The sequence below is a fragment of the Plecotus auritus genome (genome assembly GCF_963455305.1).
Source record: "Plecotus auritus genome assembly, chromosome: 7".
In the NCBI taxonomy this organism is placed as follows: Eukaryota; Metazoa; Chordata; class Mammalia; order Chiroptera; family Vespertilionidae; genus Plecotus; species Plecotus auritus.
In genome coordinates this window covers 3,466,038-3,481,425 of record NC_137774.1, presented here as the reverse complement: position 1 = coordinate 3,481,425, position 15,388 = coordinate 3,466,038, and the positions used below count along the sequence as shown (strand labels likewise).

The 15,388-nt window shown below is 64.1% G+C and overlaps 1 protein-coding gene across 1 annotated transcript; it reads right to left on the bottom strand.

Moving 5' to 3' along the window:
• Positions 1 to 968: 968 nt before the first annotated feature.
• On the bottom strand, positions 969 to 14,968 carry UNC13D (unc-13 homolog D). The gene is made up of 32 exons (XM_080679163.1): positions 14,838 to 14,968; positions 14,113 to 14,148; positions 13,790 to 13,897; positions 13,627 to 13,686; positions 13,473 to 13,539; positions 13,077 to 13,260; positions 12,494 to 12,538; positions 12,296 to 12,364; positions 12,073 to 12,142; positions 11,829 to 11,933; positions 11,640 to 11,732; positions 11,462 to 11,565; positions 10,352 to 10,469; positions 10,093 to 10,217; positions 9,904 to 9,994; positions 9,769 to 9,825; positions 9,596 to 9,693; positions 9,443 to 9,494; positions 9,231 to 9,364; positions 9,010 to 9,130; positions 7,954 to 8,097; positions 7,697 to 7,795; positions 7,387 to 7,593; positions 7,174 to 7,242; positions 6,132 to 6,211; positions 4,358 to 4,463; positions 4,208 to 4,279; positions 3,489 to 3,572; positions 3,257 to 3,377; positions 2,931 to 3,054; positions 2,273 to 2,469; positions 969 to 1,781 (listed from the first exon to the last, which is right to left on the bottom strand). The coding sequence occupies exons 1-32, from the start codon at positions 14,952 to 14,954 to the stop codon at positions 1,660 to 1,662; spliced, it is 3,279 nt and encodes a 1,092-aa protein (XP_080535289.1). The 5' UTR covers positions 14,955 to 14,968; the 3' UTR covers positions 969 to 1,659.
• Between the last annotated feature and the right edge of the window lie 420 nt (positions 14,969 to 15,388).

Below are 15,388 nucleotides of genomic sequence, written 5' to 3'. Positions count from 1 at the left end.
GCTGGGAGCTCGGCCCCGGCTGAGGAAGCAGCTTGCGCCCCCACCTGAGCTGAGGCGGGGCGCCTGCAGAGGCCTAAGGACTCCCTAGGATCCTGTTCTCTGAGCCAGGCCTCTGGTTGCTGTGGGGACCCTGAGCGCAGACAGAGACCTCCTGGCTCTACGACTCTCCGACTCTCTGCTTTAGGGCTCCATGGACAGCCGCCACTGGTTTATTTGCTTTCCAAAGGACGACAGGGCCCTAGTGGTTTCTCGGAGGAACAACCAGGGCCTCCTCGTAAAAACGTTAAGAGAAAGGCAGGCCCAGAGATGTCCTGCCCTCCACCCTGCCCCCTGAGGACTGAGGGTCCCCACCTTTGAGCCACGCCCTCCCGCCCCCTGCTCTCAGCTGGCCTGTTGGGTGGGTGTGAGAAAACACAGCGAAGGGGCTCCCCTCTGTGTGGCCTCAGAAGTTCAACGCTGAAGAGGGCTGTGGAGCCATCTCAGACCTCCCACACATCACCCTGTGCAGGCTCACCGAGGGAAGTGACTTGACTAGGGTCACGCAGCTAGGATGACAATGGGGCCTCAGGCTCTGACTCCCAGCACGTAGGCCACTGCCCCCCGCAGGGCTGGGACCCGCTCCTCTAAGCCCTGCTGTGCAGAGCAGCCGCTCAGCCCCAGCCTGGGCCCTGGGAGGCTCCCCGCTCCCAGTGCCCCCGGAGTTCCAGGCCCCTGTGCTGGGCCGCGACCACAGAAATGGGTGTCCCTGGTAGTGTTCTGTTCAGAGCTCTTGGCCCAAATATCACCAATACCAGTTGCCCCGTATCTGCTTCTGCATCAGTAACCCCCACACTTACTCCCTGCCTGTAACATGGGGGGGAGGGGTGGGCCGAGCCCCAGGGTGGGGGCAGCCCACGATGTCTTGCAGGCTGGGCGGGGGTTTGCATGACCTGACACCTGGGCCCCACTGTAGGCAAACAGCATGTTTTCTAAGAGGACGATGGATTGCGATTTTTTTATTTTTGCTCAGAACATTTTTAGGTGGCCGGTACTGGCTTGGGGAGATGTCCTCAGTAGATATCGTCAGCCAAGCTGTCCTTTCTGCTTCCGGCCTCCATGCCAGCCCACTCCCCCCGCCTGCCAGCTCTCTCCTGGCACAGCCGGGTCCCTGGTTCCAGCTTCTTAGCCTGGGTGTTGGCAGCCCCGTCAGGAGGGGACCTGGGCTCCTTCATTATGGCTACCGGCCCCCAGGGCAGTTGTGCCCACAGCCCTGGCCCCAATGGGTCTGAGTGGGGGTGCTGAAGAAGAGGCCCAAGGGAGCCCACCCACACCCAGTGGCTGGAATAGGTTTCCGGGGGGACAGATGGCTGAGCCCCTGCTTTGCCAGCACTTTTCCCAGAGGAGCAGGGGCAGGAGATGCACAGCGGCACCCCGCCCCGGTGCTGGGATTTGGCAGAGAATGCTGAGGCCAAGGCTGAAGGCGGGGGTGGGGAGAGGGGGGAGAATAAATACTGCTGATGGGGCCCCGCTCTGGCAGGAGAGCGGAGGGGTCTGCACTCTGGGCTTTCCAGCCTTGCAGAGCCCTTCTGAGTGTTAGGCCAGGCCGGGGGCTGCACTGCGGTGGGGACACCCCAGCCATCCCAGGAAAGCCTGTCCCTAACGGGAGCCCACCCTCCATGGCTATCTCCCTGGCTGTGGGGCATGCTGGGAGGCCTGCTTGGCTCGCTGCCGCCGCAGCTTCACAAACGCCTGGGCCTCACGGTCCCCCTTCCTGCTCTCCAGCAGCCGCAGGACTGGGTCCCCTGTGAAGAGAGGCGTTTGGGGGTTAGGTTCGGAGCCGGGGTGTGTGTGTGGGGGGGTGAGACAGTGCCTGGGTAGTGCAGGGGACAGCAGGCAACTGTTACCTTCTAATATGAGGACCTCAGGCTAGCTAACCTCGTTGTGCCTCAGGTTACTTGTCCATAAAATAGCAATAATAGTATCTGCCTCATTGGGTGGTTGTACGGATTGAAAAAGTTAATAATACATGTCAAGTAGAACTGGCCCATAAGGGCACAAACGTGACCTCGTCCTGTTAGCAAGATGGCCCTCCCCAGGTAAATGGTGACCTTCCTCCACCAGAGACGGTCACTACACGTGGCCCAGCGTCAATTACGCTCGTTGCTTGATTGACCTAGAGGTCTCAGCAACATCAGCCACCACGCTGGCTCCAACGGCTTCACCTCCGAGGGCCTCAGTCGGAGCCTTTCCAGGCTGCCCCTCCCCTGCACCCCCAGCGCTGGGCTCAGCCTACCGTCGGGCATGGGGTAGGTGAGGGGCAGGCGCGTCTGAGGCACCTCCCCAGGCTCCTCAGTCCCATTCAGGCCGTGCACAGAGCGCAGAGGGAGGAAGGCCTCCCCTTCCAGGTCGTCGGCCCCCAGCGTGTCATGGTCCAGCACCGTGAGCAGCAGGCACGCCCCGTCCTTCTGGCACGGCTCAGCAGGCACCAGGCTGGGTTGGGGGCAGAGTTGGGCTCGGCTACCCACCCCACACACTGCCAATGCCATCCACCCCCACTCATGGGCTCACCTCCTGTTCCTGAGGACAGGCCAGGACTGGGAGAAAGATGCCAGATTGGGGGGAGGGAGGGATTGCAAAGTATGGGCCGCATGGTCTGATGCTCTGACTGGGCCTATGCTTTAAACCAGGGGCCCTATGTCCCGGGGCTGGGCCGCTGGTGTTGGACAACAGCGGACTTCAGGTCAGGACCCTTCCCTGGAAGTGACATGGGGAGTCTCCCCCAACACCCTGGCCGCTCCCAGGGAGCAGGTTTGGGACTGATGCCAGCAAACCCTTGTCCCAGGTGCTCCCCCAAGGACCCAAAGGAGGTCACCTTAGGGGAGCCCCTTGGGCCCAGTCAGCAGGAGATGGTCCACGGCTGGGGAAGCGCTGCAAGCGTGGGACCCACTCACAATTCAAAGGTCTCATCAAACAGCGGGTGAAGGTCCTTCTTGTGCTTTTGGGTCTCCCGGGGAGCCAGCTCAGGGAATTCGTGCCTGGGCTCCAAGGTCAGCTGGACAAAGGGGTCGCTGGAGCCTGGCAAATGGCGGGGGCGGGGGGGTCGTACAACGGCCAAAGATATCCCAGCCCCCCGTCCAGCCTCCACTCCCTGCAGCTGTGCCCTGCTCCGCAGCACTGCCCCCTCCTGGTCATCTGGAGGAAGTGCACCCAGTGCTCCCGCTGGGCGAGCAGAGCCCCCAGGGGGGTCCAGAGTGACCAGCGGGCAGCCCCCACTCACCGTTGGCGTCCAGGGGCAGCAGGTTGGAGGCGCTGAGCAGCTCCACGCGCAGCTTCTGCTCGGAGGCGCGGTAGGAAGCCTTGATGGTCACGGCCCCGAGCTCCTCGGTGGTAGTTTCGGCCTGGGTGCGGGGCACGTGGGCGTCAGCAGGGGCGGGGCTTGAGGGTGCGGGGCACGTGGGCGTCGGCAGGGGCGGGGCTTGAGGGGCGGGCGCCTGGGGACCGGCCCTCACCTGCTTCTGCAGGCGGCTGCTGAAGTACTTCCTGATGAGCTCCCGGCTGGAGGCCGCCTGCAGCTCCAAGTCCCTCTGCAGATCCTGCGAACGGGGCCCAGCCCAGAAGTCACCTGAACTGTCACACTCTGCCTCGGCCAGCGCTGCCCTCCGGGAGCTCCCAGCCAAGAGAGAGACGTTAATCTGACATGGAAAGCTCTGGGCGCGCCGGGACCACAGGCAGGGGACACACCCTCAGGATTGCCCTGGCGGGCAGGCATGCCACCCATAGCCCCCCTCCACATGCTCAGACCCTCACGCCTGGCTTCACGTGCTGCTGCTGCTGTTGCTTCCTTTTTTTGGAAAAAGAAGCCCACGGTTTTTTTGTTGTTTTGCTATCCTCACCCGAGGATATTTTTCCATTGATTTTTAGAGAGAGAGGAAGAAAGGGAGAGAGACAGAGAGAGGGTAACTTCCATGTGAGAGAGACACATCGATTGGTTGCCTCCTGCACGCACCGTGACCCGGGCTGGGGATTGCAACTGAGGTACATGCCCTTGACCGGAATCGAACCTGGGACCCTTCGGTCTGAGGCTCAATCCACTGAGCCAAACCAGTGAGGGCTAAACTGGCCTACGTTTTCATTTGGTGCGAGGTACTGTGGTTACGTAGCTCTCCTGGACACAGGTGAGCACAGGAGGGCCGGCTCCCCCCACCCCAGACACACCAAAGGCCCGTACCTGGAAGGTGGCCGTGTGCAGGGCCTCGGGCGGCAGGCCACAGCCCTCGGCATAGAAGCAGATCTCCAGGTTCTAGAGGATGAGCAGACACATCAGAGGTGACCCTGCACACACGCCAACAGGGCCATCATTGCGTCACTGGATTCTTACCTGCAGCGCAATCTTCAGCCTCCTAGAGGCCAGGGGGCAGCTCCGCTGGGCGGTGGCCACCTCCGCCAGCACCGTGAGCGTGTGGGTCCAGAGCAGGGTCAAAAGGCTGGGTGAAGTGCCGAGGGATGCCAGGCACAGGACAGAAAGACGGAAGAGGAGGAAGCGGAGATGCTTTTGAGAAAGGACCTCATGGGACCCAGGCCCATCCACAGCTCCTCCTCACCTCACCCCGCACCTGCTTCACAGGAGAGACTGGGCCAGGGCCCAGGCAGGGAGTGAGGGCTGGTCTCCTGAGGGCAAGGGGCGGGGAGCTGGGCCAGTCCCACCCAGCAGGTCTCCCAACCTCGTGCAGAAGCTTCTCAGGATTATCAAACCCCAACAAACGAGGGCGGGGGAGGCTGCTCCCCAATGACTGATCATGGGTCAAGATGGCAGTAGCCAAACGAATAGGATTCGGCACACCGATGGAGACCCATCTGCTGGCTGCTGGGAGAGAGGGTAGCAGCCAGGCCACAGGCCCAATAACTACCTGAGACAGCTGAGATTCACGTCAAAGTGGAGCTGAAATTTCACGGTAAGTACAAACATGTGCAGTAAAGAATGTGGAGGTCGACATGAAAGTAGCTGACTGAGCCACGTACTCTGCACCAACCACTGTTCTAAGGGCTTCTGAGACAGGGAGAGGACAGCTCCTCTCTGGGTGGGGCTACATTCCGTTTCAGGTGAAAATCAAAGCTCAACAACCGGCATTCTATGGCTTAAGAAACAAAGGAGGTGGGCTTGCCGAAACCGGTGTGGCTCAGTGGATAGAGCGTCGGCCTGCGGACTGAAGGGTCCCGGGTTCGATTCCGGTCAAGGGCATGTACCTTGGTTGCGGGCACATACCCAGTGGGAGGTGTGCAGGAGGCAGCTGATTGATGTTTCTCTCTCATCGATGTTTCTAGCTCTCTATCCCTCTCCCTTCCTCTTTGTAAAGTATCAATAAAATATATTTTTTAAAAAAATAAAAAATAAATAAAGGAGGTGGGCTTCTGGCCTAGCCGGATTGGCTCAGTGGATAGAGCATCAGCCTGCAGACTAAAGGGTCCCAGGTTCAATTCTGGTCAGGTCACATGCCGGGTTGCAGGCTCAATCCCCAGGGGGCAGCCGATCTATGATTCTTTCTCATCATTGATTTTTTTTTCTCTCTCTCTCCCTTGCTATCTAAAATAAATATATATATTAAAAAAAAAAAAAAAAAAAAGGTGCGCTCTGGCGCCCCGAGCCCCCATCACTAGCAGTGGAGCAGGGGGCGGGCCCACGGCACCTAGAGGATCTAGCACCACCCATTGCCACTGCGCCTGCAGCTCACGGACCTCTTCCTTTGTGCAGGCTCTGCTCCCAGCACGTCAGCGACTCATTGAGCCCTAATAGAGGCCAGAACTACGACCATCTACACAGAAAACTGGAGTCACCCACTCAAGACCACCCCCAGCAGCGGCGAAGCTGAAGTCTGAATCCAGCTGGTCCAGACCCCACGCCCTTGACCTCATCCCCCACTGCCCCGAGTCATGGGAGAGGAAACCAGCTGCCCATGACGTCAGGGGCAGTCTGTGAGGCCAGATGGCCCGGGGCTAGTGCAGAAAGGACGTCAGGTAGTGAGCTCCCTGCCCCTGGAGCAAGCACCAAGGCAGAGGCCGGTGGCCTCCCACCCGGGAACGATGCGGAAGCCAGGAAAGGGCGGCAGGTGGAGCAGGGGTGAGGTGTGGGCGCGCAGGGCAGCGCTGCTGCAGACCTGCTGAAGTTCTCCTGCACCAGGTTGGTGTTCATGTAGCAGAGCTCCACCTCCAGGAACTTCATCAGGGGCAGGATGGCCTGCGGAGAGGGGCGGGCAGCGCGTCCAGCTCGGCCCAGCCTGGTCCCACCCCGGCCCCGGCCCGATCCGGGAGAGGAGACAGGGCCAGGAGCCTCTGCGCCAGCGTCGGGAACTCCTGCAGCAGCGGGCTCTGCCCGCCGCCGGCTCCAGGCCCACTAGCCGCTTGACCCTGCAGACATGTCCTGCCTCAGGCCTTCGCCCTTGCTGCTCCTCCCCCAGAAATGCTCTTGGCGCCTTCCCCTGTTTCCTGCGGGTCTGGACTCCGCTGGCACCCACTGAGCTAGGCCTTCCCGGCCACTCTCTGAAAACACAAGCCTTTGACACGTCCCACTTCTTTTGTGTTTCATTTTTCTCTTTAGCACCTATTAGCTAACGCACCGCGTGCGTGCGCGTGTGTGCGTGTGTGTGGACATATGCACATATTCACACCCATATGTATTTAGTCACAGCGCCAGCTCTAGTTACAGACACACTTCGTTCTTCTCTCACCGCCCCCGGCAGAAGGTAAGCTCCAGGAAGGCAGCGCTCTTGTCCCGGGGCTCAGTGCCCCATGCCCCCCGCCCCTAAGCAATGCCGGGACAAGTGGGTGCCTGCATAGTGATGGGTTATTTAGTGAGGACGCTCCCAAACCATCGAAGGGTGCCTCACTCTCCCTGCTGGCAGACGAGGCGACAGGCCAGCGGGCTGTGTGAACAGGCAGCCGAGAAGGATGCCAAGTCCCAGCCCTGCCCCCTGGCAGCCCCACACTAACCGAGCGGGGAGAGCTCGGGAATGTCCCCGCCCTGCCCCCTCAGCACCCAAGCAGGAACCCGAGGCCCAGGAGGGGACATTCCCTGCCCATGTCTGGTCTGGGGGACTTATCTCGGACACCCATGATGTCCAGCCTTCTGCCCAACCTGTTCTCCTTCGCAAGCCTAGACCCACAGAGCTGGCCAAGGTCAGCGAGAGGGGGGCCACTCACATCCTCCGGCAGCACGGACTCCCTGACGCCCACCAGATTGTGGATGTGCTTGGCAATGCCCACCTCCAGCTGCAGACACAGAACAGCGGGGGAGGCCAGGGCCTGAGTTTAGGTTCAGGAAGGAGTGGGGGCTGGACATCAGCCTGCCGGGGGCGGGGGGAGGCTTTAGGCTGAGGGTGGGGGGCCAGGGTCACCGTGGGTCGGACAAGGTACCTGCTCAGCCAGGGTGTGGACGCCTGTGCGGATCTCGTGGCTGAGCCCCGCCAGCGCGCTCTGCAGCTGGGCGTGCAGCGTGTTCTGCAGCTGCCCCTGCTCCAGCACAGCCCCGACCCGCTGCTCCAGCGCCTCCCATGCCAGCTGGGTAGGGAGCCTGCCGATCACCAGCCGCAGCTGCTCCATGTCGTTTACCACCACGCACAGCTGGGGGCAGGCAGGGCACAGGGACACAGAGCTCCCTGAATAGGGGCAGGTGGGGCAGTCTCTACCCCAGCCCAGCCCAGCCCAGCCCCCAGCTGGTCCTTACCATATTGGCTGCCAGCCCCTGGTCCTTCTGGCCTGCAGCGAGCTCACGAGCCCGGGCCTTTATCAGGCTGCAGTACACCAGGGCCAGCCGACAGGTGTCCTGGGGTGAGGAGGGGGTGGTCAACGGGGGGGCACCCAGGAGGGGCAGATGGCGAAGGCACAGGAATCTCAAGGACTTGGGAGGCGGCCTTGGAGAGCCAGGGTGGGCGGGAATGCGGCTGTCCTGGAAGGTGGGAAGGACGCGGGAAGACGCTGCACCTCCACGAACTTGACGGTGATCATGAAGGCCTCCTCTGGGTCGGGCCAGTCCAGCTGCTGGGCAGTGTGGCCGATCTGGGCGAAGCAGGTGGACAGATCCACAGCCGAGGTGCTGTGCTTGGTCAGCTCCCCCAGGGGCACCAGCTGGGAGATGGGGAACAGTCAGAAAGGAGGGCTCGGGGCTTGCTAAATCCATGCCCTCCTCCCTCCTCCCTTCCACAGCACTCCTTGCTTCTACCATCTGCAAACAGAGCTGGGCAGGGGGCTACAGGGGAACAAGCAAGGCTCCGCCCAGACTCCCCTCCCCACAACCCTACCATCCCCCCAAACTCCACCGCCCGCACCCCCACTGCCCTCACCACCCCTACTCCCACCCCCCTACCACCCCCACCGCCCCACTCCCTGCAAGGATCCGTCTGTAAAGGGAAGCCACAGCTCCAAGGATAGCACGAGGCAGCGTTTCCCATACAACTGGCCTAAAAGCACCCTTTAGCCCGCCGCAGTGGCTCAGTGGCTGAGTGCCAACCTATGAACCAGGAGGTCACGGTTTGATTCCAGGACAGGGCACATGCCCAGGAGGTGGTGTACAGGCGGCAGCCATCAATAATTCATCATTGATGTTTCTATGTTTCTCTCCTTCTCCCTTCCTCTCTGAAATCAATAAAAATATATTTTTAAAAATAATAAAAATGGGCCGAAACCAGTTTGGCTCAGTGGATAGAGCGTCGGCCTACGGACTGAAGGGTCCCGGTTCAATTCTGGTCAAGGGCATGTACCTTGGTTGCGGGCACATCCCCAGTAGGGAGTGTGCAGGAGGCAGCTGATCGATGTTTCTCTCCCATCGATGTTTCTAACTCTCTATCCCTCTCCCTTCCTCTCTGTGAAATATCAATAAAATATATTTTTTAAAAAAAAGAGATTTAAAAAAAAATAAAAAAATAATAAAAATGAAAAATAAAAGCATCCTTTATCACCAGTGACCTGCTTCTGAACATCCTGAAGTCCCAGCAGAGCCCCAAGCCCCACCCTAAAGCCGAGACCCCGCCCCGCCCCCACCTGGTCCATCTGCACCGCCCGCTGCACCCGAGCCAGGGCGACGCTGTACGTCTTCTGCAGCCAGGAGGGGATGGCGGGCTGGAACCAGCGGTGGAAGCCGTCCAGGGCCAGGACTCCATCCCTGGGGAGAGCCGGGACTCAGCCTGGGCAAGGCCGGGCCAGCGGGGGCGGGCGGCGGGCCTTCCCGTCCCCTGCGCACCCGCTGCCCGCCTGCGGCCCACCTCTCCGAGGGCGCCGGGCCCAGCCGGCAGAGCTCCTTGAGGCTGATGTAGAGCTGGAACAGGCTCTCGCCCATCTCTGGGGACACCGGGCCGCTCACCGCCGCGGCCGTGTGGTCCTGCACCCGCTTGGCCACCTGCGAGGGGACGGCGTGGTGGGCGGGGCTCCAGGGCCAGGGTGGAGGGAGAGGGAGAGGCCTGGGCCCGGGACTCACCAGCCACTGCAGCTCCAGGAAGGCCATGGAGAAGAGGTCGATCTTAAGAGCACTGCGGGAGGGGCAGCGGGTGACCTGGTGCCACACGCCGGGGTCCCTCTGGCCCGCGTGCTGAGCCCCTGCCCCCACTCTCCCAGCCCAGCCGCCGCTCACTTGTGGAAGATTTTGTTCCACGTGCGCTGGCACTGGTGCAGGTCGCCAGTGATGTCCTGTACCAGGCTCAGCAGGGCCTTGCCCGCCTCCAGCAGGCCCTGGCGGGGACAGAGGCGAGCTGAGCAGGGCTGGGAGAGCAGGCACCCCCGCCGCCACCCTGCACAGCCCCTCACCTGCACCATGGGCTGATGGTGCTGCTGCTTCAGGTGGAACCATTCGACGGTGCCAGCCTGAGGGCGAAGAGGCAGTGAGCAAGGGGGTTGCTCGGCCCAGGCACACGCCCTCCCCATCCCCAGGGGGTACCATACCCGCAGCGCCTCGGTCACCAGGTGGGGCAGTGGGGCACTGTCCGGGCACAGCTCTCTAAAGGCCTTCATCTTGCACATCTGGACCAGGACCCTGTGAGGACAGAGCCTGCTGCTACCCACACCCCTCCCTCCACAGCTTCCCATCCCTGCAGGCGCCCCCGCTGTTCCCTAGTCCCCGACCACACAGACCTGAGGAGAGACCGCAGCCGGGCTGGGGAGTCGGCGACCGAGAGGGGGAAGACGGTGCGGAACCTCCGGATGAGGGACAGGCCGTAGGCCAGCAGGGAGTTGAACGAGGTGGCCAGCTCCTCCCGCTGCAGGCCCAGGAACATGCCCAGGAAGGTGCCCAGGAGATGCTGTGAGGCCTGAGCTGCATGATGGGGCCCCCACAGCCGCTCCCGTCCCTGGGCCCTGCCTGCCCAACACCCCTCACCCCGCCCCAGCCCACCTGTTCTGCCTTGAGCCGGCCCTGGATCCACTGGTACTCGATGCTGGTGATGGGGTGCAGGAGGCAGCTGCTGGGGAACTCCAGGCTCTGGTAGACTCGGCTGTAGGCCAGCCACTGCCTGTGGCACACGGAAGCCGTCAGCCTGGCCAGGTTGGGCACCTCCCTTCCCGCTGCTTGCCCAGCCCAGCCCAGCCCAGCCTCGGGAGGGACAGCGCCCAAGTTAACCACCCATCTCTTAAATTAGGACACTTGTGATTTTAAAATTTGGCTTTCTTGCTGCTTTTGAAAAATCCCATTTGGAGACTTGAGCAAACACTGGCTGGAACTTCCCTTTAGATAATTCAGGGGAGACTTCCCCGAGGTGGCGATGGCGATGGGACAAGGTTCGAGTGTGTGGGGGGGAAGGGCACAGGCCTGGTACTGTCCCTGCCGGGACATGGCGGCCACCTGCGTGACAGGCTTGGGCCCGGTGGGCAAACCAGGCCCTTCTCATCAGTGCCGTTCCAGTCTCAGCCACACCTGACCCCCCACCTGTCCAGGAATCCCCACCTGCCCCCGTCCTAGAGCTGCCCCCTTCCACCCCTGACTCCAATGCCAAGGGTCAGCCCCTGCTCAGGGCAGCACCTGCTGTGCCCTCCTCCCGACCCCCGTGGGCACTGCAATGTCTGTGAGCTCACAGGTGCGCCCGCCTGGCCTTCCCACCATCTGCTGTGACCCCGGGGATGTGACAGGCACTCAGTGCATGATTTGCCGCAGGACGGCAGCGGCATGGGGAAGTGGGGTGGGCCTGGGGCAGGGCTGGCAAACTCAGATGCCCAGGACTCAGGCGATGGCGGGGAGCGACTGGGCCTGAGGGCAACGTGACGGACTGGGGAGGACATGCCACTCCGCTCTGAGCCACGGAGCCAGCAAGAGGCAGTGCGGGACGGAGCGCTGAGGTTTCGCGAGAGCTGGCGATATGAATCTGCACGGAAACCTCCTGATTTTACAAGTTGGTAACGAACTCAAAACCGAAAACACACAGTTTAGGCCAAACAGAAATTTCTGGGGGTTTAGGCTCCGGCTGCCAGCCCACGGGGGGCTGGAAGGAAGGGAGGGGGGTGCGCTCACGCCATGGACTGGTGGAAGTCGGACAGGTCCTTCTGGGTGGCATGGAGAAACAGGATGGTGGCAGCCTGGGGACTCAGCGACCCATCCCAGGAGGTATTGCCTGCCTGGGGGACAGGTGGAGGGGTGTCAGGGCCTGGCAGGCAGACCCGGGCCCTGCCCAGCCCCGGGAGGGCGGTACCTGGTGCTGGGTGACCTCGTGGGCTACGAGCTGCTGCAGCAGGTGGAGGTGCACCGTGCAGCTGGGCTGGGAGCGGCTGGCGGCTGTGGCTCTCTGCAGGAGGGCCAGTGTGGGGTGAGCCGAGCCCCCCATGCCCGGTGTAGCCCATTCAGCCCCCTGGGAGGCCCCTGGCCCTTGGCCCCGACCTACCCGCTTGTGAATGAGCTGGAACTGGAGGTGGCACCGACCACGGTCCGGGTAGGTCTCGGTGCAGGGCTCCAGACGGTACCACTGGTCCTCCCGGCAGCGCAGGTCCTGGCGGCCGGGGGGCGGGAGAAGCTCATGCCCACGAGTGGGGACAGGGAGGCGCCAGGAGGCAGGCCTGGAACCCCGCCCCTGACCCCCTCTCTGACCCCCTCCTGCCTCTCTCCCGCCTCTTCCCCGCCCCCCTCACCTGGAGCCTCAGAACCACGTTGCCCAGAAAGTCGTCCTGGCCCTTGTCCTTGCGGGCATCCTTGAAGATCCTGTTCCAGGCAGGGTGCGTGAGGGAGACGGGCCCAGAGCCTGAGGGGCCAGGATGGCACCTGCCCCCGACGTGCGGCCACAGGGCCCAGCAACTGGTGTTGGGTGGGGGTGGGGAGCCCCCACTCCTTCCCTGGGAGCCCGACGGCACCCACCTTCGCAGCCCATGCAGGTCTGTGAGCTCCCCGAGCTTGTGCCTGACAGATTCCACGGTGTCCAGGTCCCTGCGGCACAGGTCGAGCTGGAGGCGGAGGGCCTCCGGGGAGCGCCCGACCCCGTGGGTTGGAGGCTGACACCTCGCCGCCCCCCGCCCCCCGTTGTCTCCCCACCCCGCAGCGGGGCCGGCGCCTCACCACATGTCCAGGTGAAAGCTCGAGCTGCTGATGTCCTCAAACTCCCTGTGGGGAGAGGAGGGCTCGGTGAGGGCCTCGGCGGGTAACCCCTCGTCCAGCCATGGCCGCCCAGCCCAGGGCTTCTCGCGGAGCTGCCATCGCCAGGAGCGCCACCCGGGCCCTGAGCCGCTTCCTGGCAATTCCACCTCCCCTCCCACCGCATCCCTCCTCCTTTCAGTTAGGGCTCAGGCTACCCCAGATCGGCCCCGCCCGCTGACCTCTGCACCCCGCACCCCGCCAGCACATGGCCAGCCCTGTCTGTCCACCCTGTCTGTCCGCCCTGTGTGTCCGCCCTGTGTCCGCCCTGTGTGTCCACGCTGTGTGTCCGCCCTGTCTGTCCACCCTGTCTGTCCGCCCTGTGTGTCCGCCCTGTGTGTCCGCCCTGTGTGTCCCCGCTGTGTGTCCGCCCTGTGTGTCCGCCCTGTCTGTCCGCCCAGCCTCAGGAGCAGGTCTCTCCTCGGGTCAAGCCAGGCCCCTCCCGAGGCCAGGAAGCCCTGCTGGTCTCACTCCCGGGGGACCCCTCCCACTGGGACGGGCCACGTACAGGATGAAGGTCTCGTCCCAGACGGGGCTGAGCGTCTGGGTGACGACCTGGGTGCGGTGGGTCTGCTCCCTGGGGATGGTGTCCCTCACCACGGCCTTCGGCTGCCGCCGCCGCGACCCTGGGCTGTCCCCCGGCACGCCCACCCCCTGCTCGATGCCCAGCAGGCAGTAGGGGTCACTGAACCCTGGGAGGAGAGGTGGGAGGGTGTTGGCCGGGCTCCGTGGGAGGGTCCTTCATCACCCCCACCCCAGACTCCGAGGGCAAGGAGCCATCAGCACCAGGGCAGCCTCGGGGTGTCTGGGGGAGCCGAGCCCCCACCCAGAGTTCCGGGACAGACTGTGATGCCGGGAGAGGAAGGAGCGGGAAGAAGGCCCGCAGGCCCCGGCACCCACTCACCGCTCACATCCTTGCCCAGGATGCCCTTGGCTTGCTTCACCGTGGCCTTCAGGCAAAACACTGGCTTCTGGAGAGAGAGGAGGGGGCGCCTGAGTGGCAGAGGGGGCTGGGCTCCCAGCCCCGGCCTTGCCCCGCGGGCCCCGGGCCAGGGTACCTCGAGCTCCTGGACCTGCTGCAGCATCCGCTGGTGCTCCTCCGGCTCCATGTGGAAGGCCTGGGAGGAGGGAGGGGGGCGGGCGTGGGTGGGAGTGGCCAGGCCAGGCGGGGAAGGAGGGTGCCTGAGTCCGGGCTGCGGGGGGAGGGGGTGCTGGGCTCACCTCCTGCAGGTAGCGCAGCAGCTCCGAGGCCTCCGTCACATGGTTGGGCTCAGGCTTCCCCACGCGGTGCAGGACGGTGTAGAGAGCCTCCTCGTAGAGCAGGGCCCGCTGAGACACAGCGGGGTCACCTCAGGACCCGTCCACCCACCACAAGGCTGAGCCGCACCAGGCCCGGGACACAGGACCGCCTGCCCGCAGCGGCGCCGGCGCGCCCACACATGCAGGAGAGGGGGGCTGTGGCCATCAGGCTCGGCCAGGATGCCGGGGCTGCTTGGGAGGATGCAGGCTGCTCCCCAGCCCCTCTCTGTGTCCCCGATCCTTACCTGCTCCGGGGAGAAGTGGTGGGATGGAGGCTCGATCTGGGGAGCGAGGTGGAAAGACAGTGTCGGGGCCGGGGTCAGGGCCTGGACCGCGGGAGCGGCTCCTCGCAGAGCAGGCCCCGGCCCCGGCCCGGCATCCCGCCCAGCGGCGCACCTGTTCCCCCAGCAGGCCTCCTGGGGGGCCGGCCCCTGGGCCGCCTTCCTCGGCCCCGGGCCTGTGGCGGCCGAGGTCCATGGGTGCTCAGCTGCCCCAGCAGTTGAGTCCTCGGCCCCGGGCCCCCCCCTCCTTTCCTTCCCCAGAGGAAACAGCACGGCTTATCGGTGGCCACGCTCGCGGCCCAGCAGCGGAAGTGAGGCCTGGCAGCGGAGGTGGGAGATGGGGGGTCATGGCAAGCCGGCCTGTGGGGACCCTGGGGGTTGCTCAGCTGGTCCCCAAGCCGCCTGGCCCGGTGGGGGCCCTCCCTGCCTGATGGAGCCTGAGGAGCTGAGGCGGGGGGCGGGGGGCGTTTCCACCAGAGAGAGGGGCTCAGACCCCGACCTGAGGCCCAGGGGTGGCCCAGAGAACACAGACCCTGCTCTGCTGACCCAGAAGGCTCTGCCCAGGGGGTGGGCAGGGGAGGCGAGCACACCCTCAGCCCCAGCCCCAGCCCCAGAGAGGTGGGGCCCGCACCCCAAGACCACAGAGCCCCACCCAGGCCAGCTCTTCTCCCCGCTGAAGTCACTCCTACCTCCCGTGTCGGTTGGGGCAGGGGATCCTCTATATCTCGGACCCTGCGGCGCCTTATCTTGATGGCCTGTCGCAAGAGGGGGGGGCGCCGCTGCGGGTGGGAGAGGAGTGTCGCCATGGTGGCCGGCCAGCCCTGCCCTCCGCGCGCCGCCACTGCGGGGAAGATAGTGAAGCCGCAGGATTATGCAAAGGGCCGAGGGCCACCCTGGGCCGGGGAGGGGCGGAGGAGGGCAGGGGGGAGAGGGTCAGGTCAGGGTTTCACCACCTTAGAGGCCCCGTCGGGCCCTGCACCTTCCTCCCTCCCGCCGGCCTGTGGGGACCCTGGGAGGAACTCCGGGGCTGAGGCAGAAGGTGGCCTCATGGGCGGGCCCGGCCCCACCCACCCCACCCCACCCCACCCTCCCGCAGAGGCTCGGAGGTCCGTGCTCCCCAGCAGGGGGCGTCAGGCGGGCCGACTCCCTGGGTGGGTGGGCTTCCCACCCACATTTCCTGAATGGGCCCCAGACCTGGGGGGGGGGGTGGGCAGGGCACGGGGGGGGGGAGGGGGGCTCC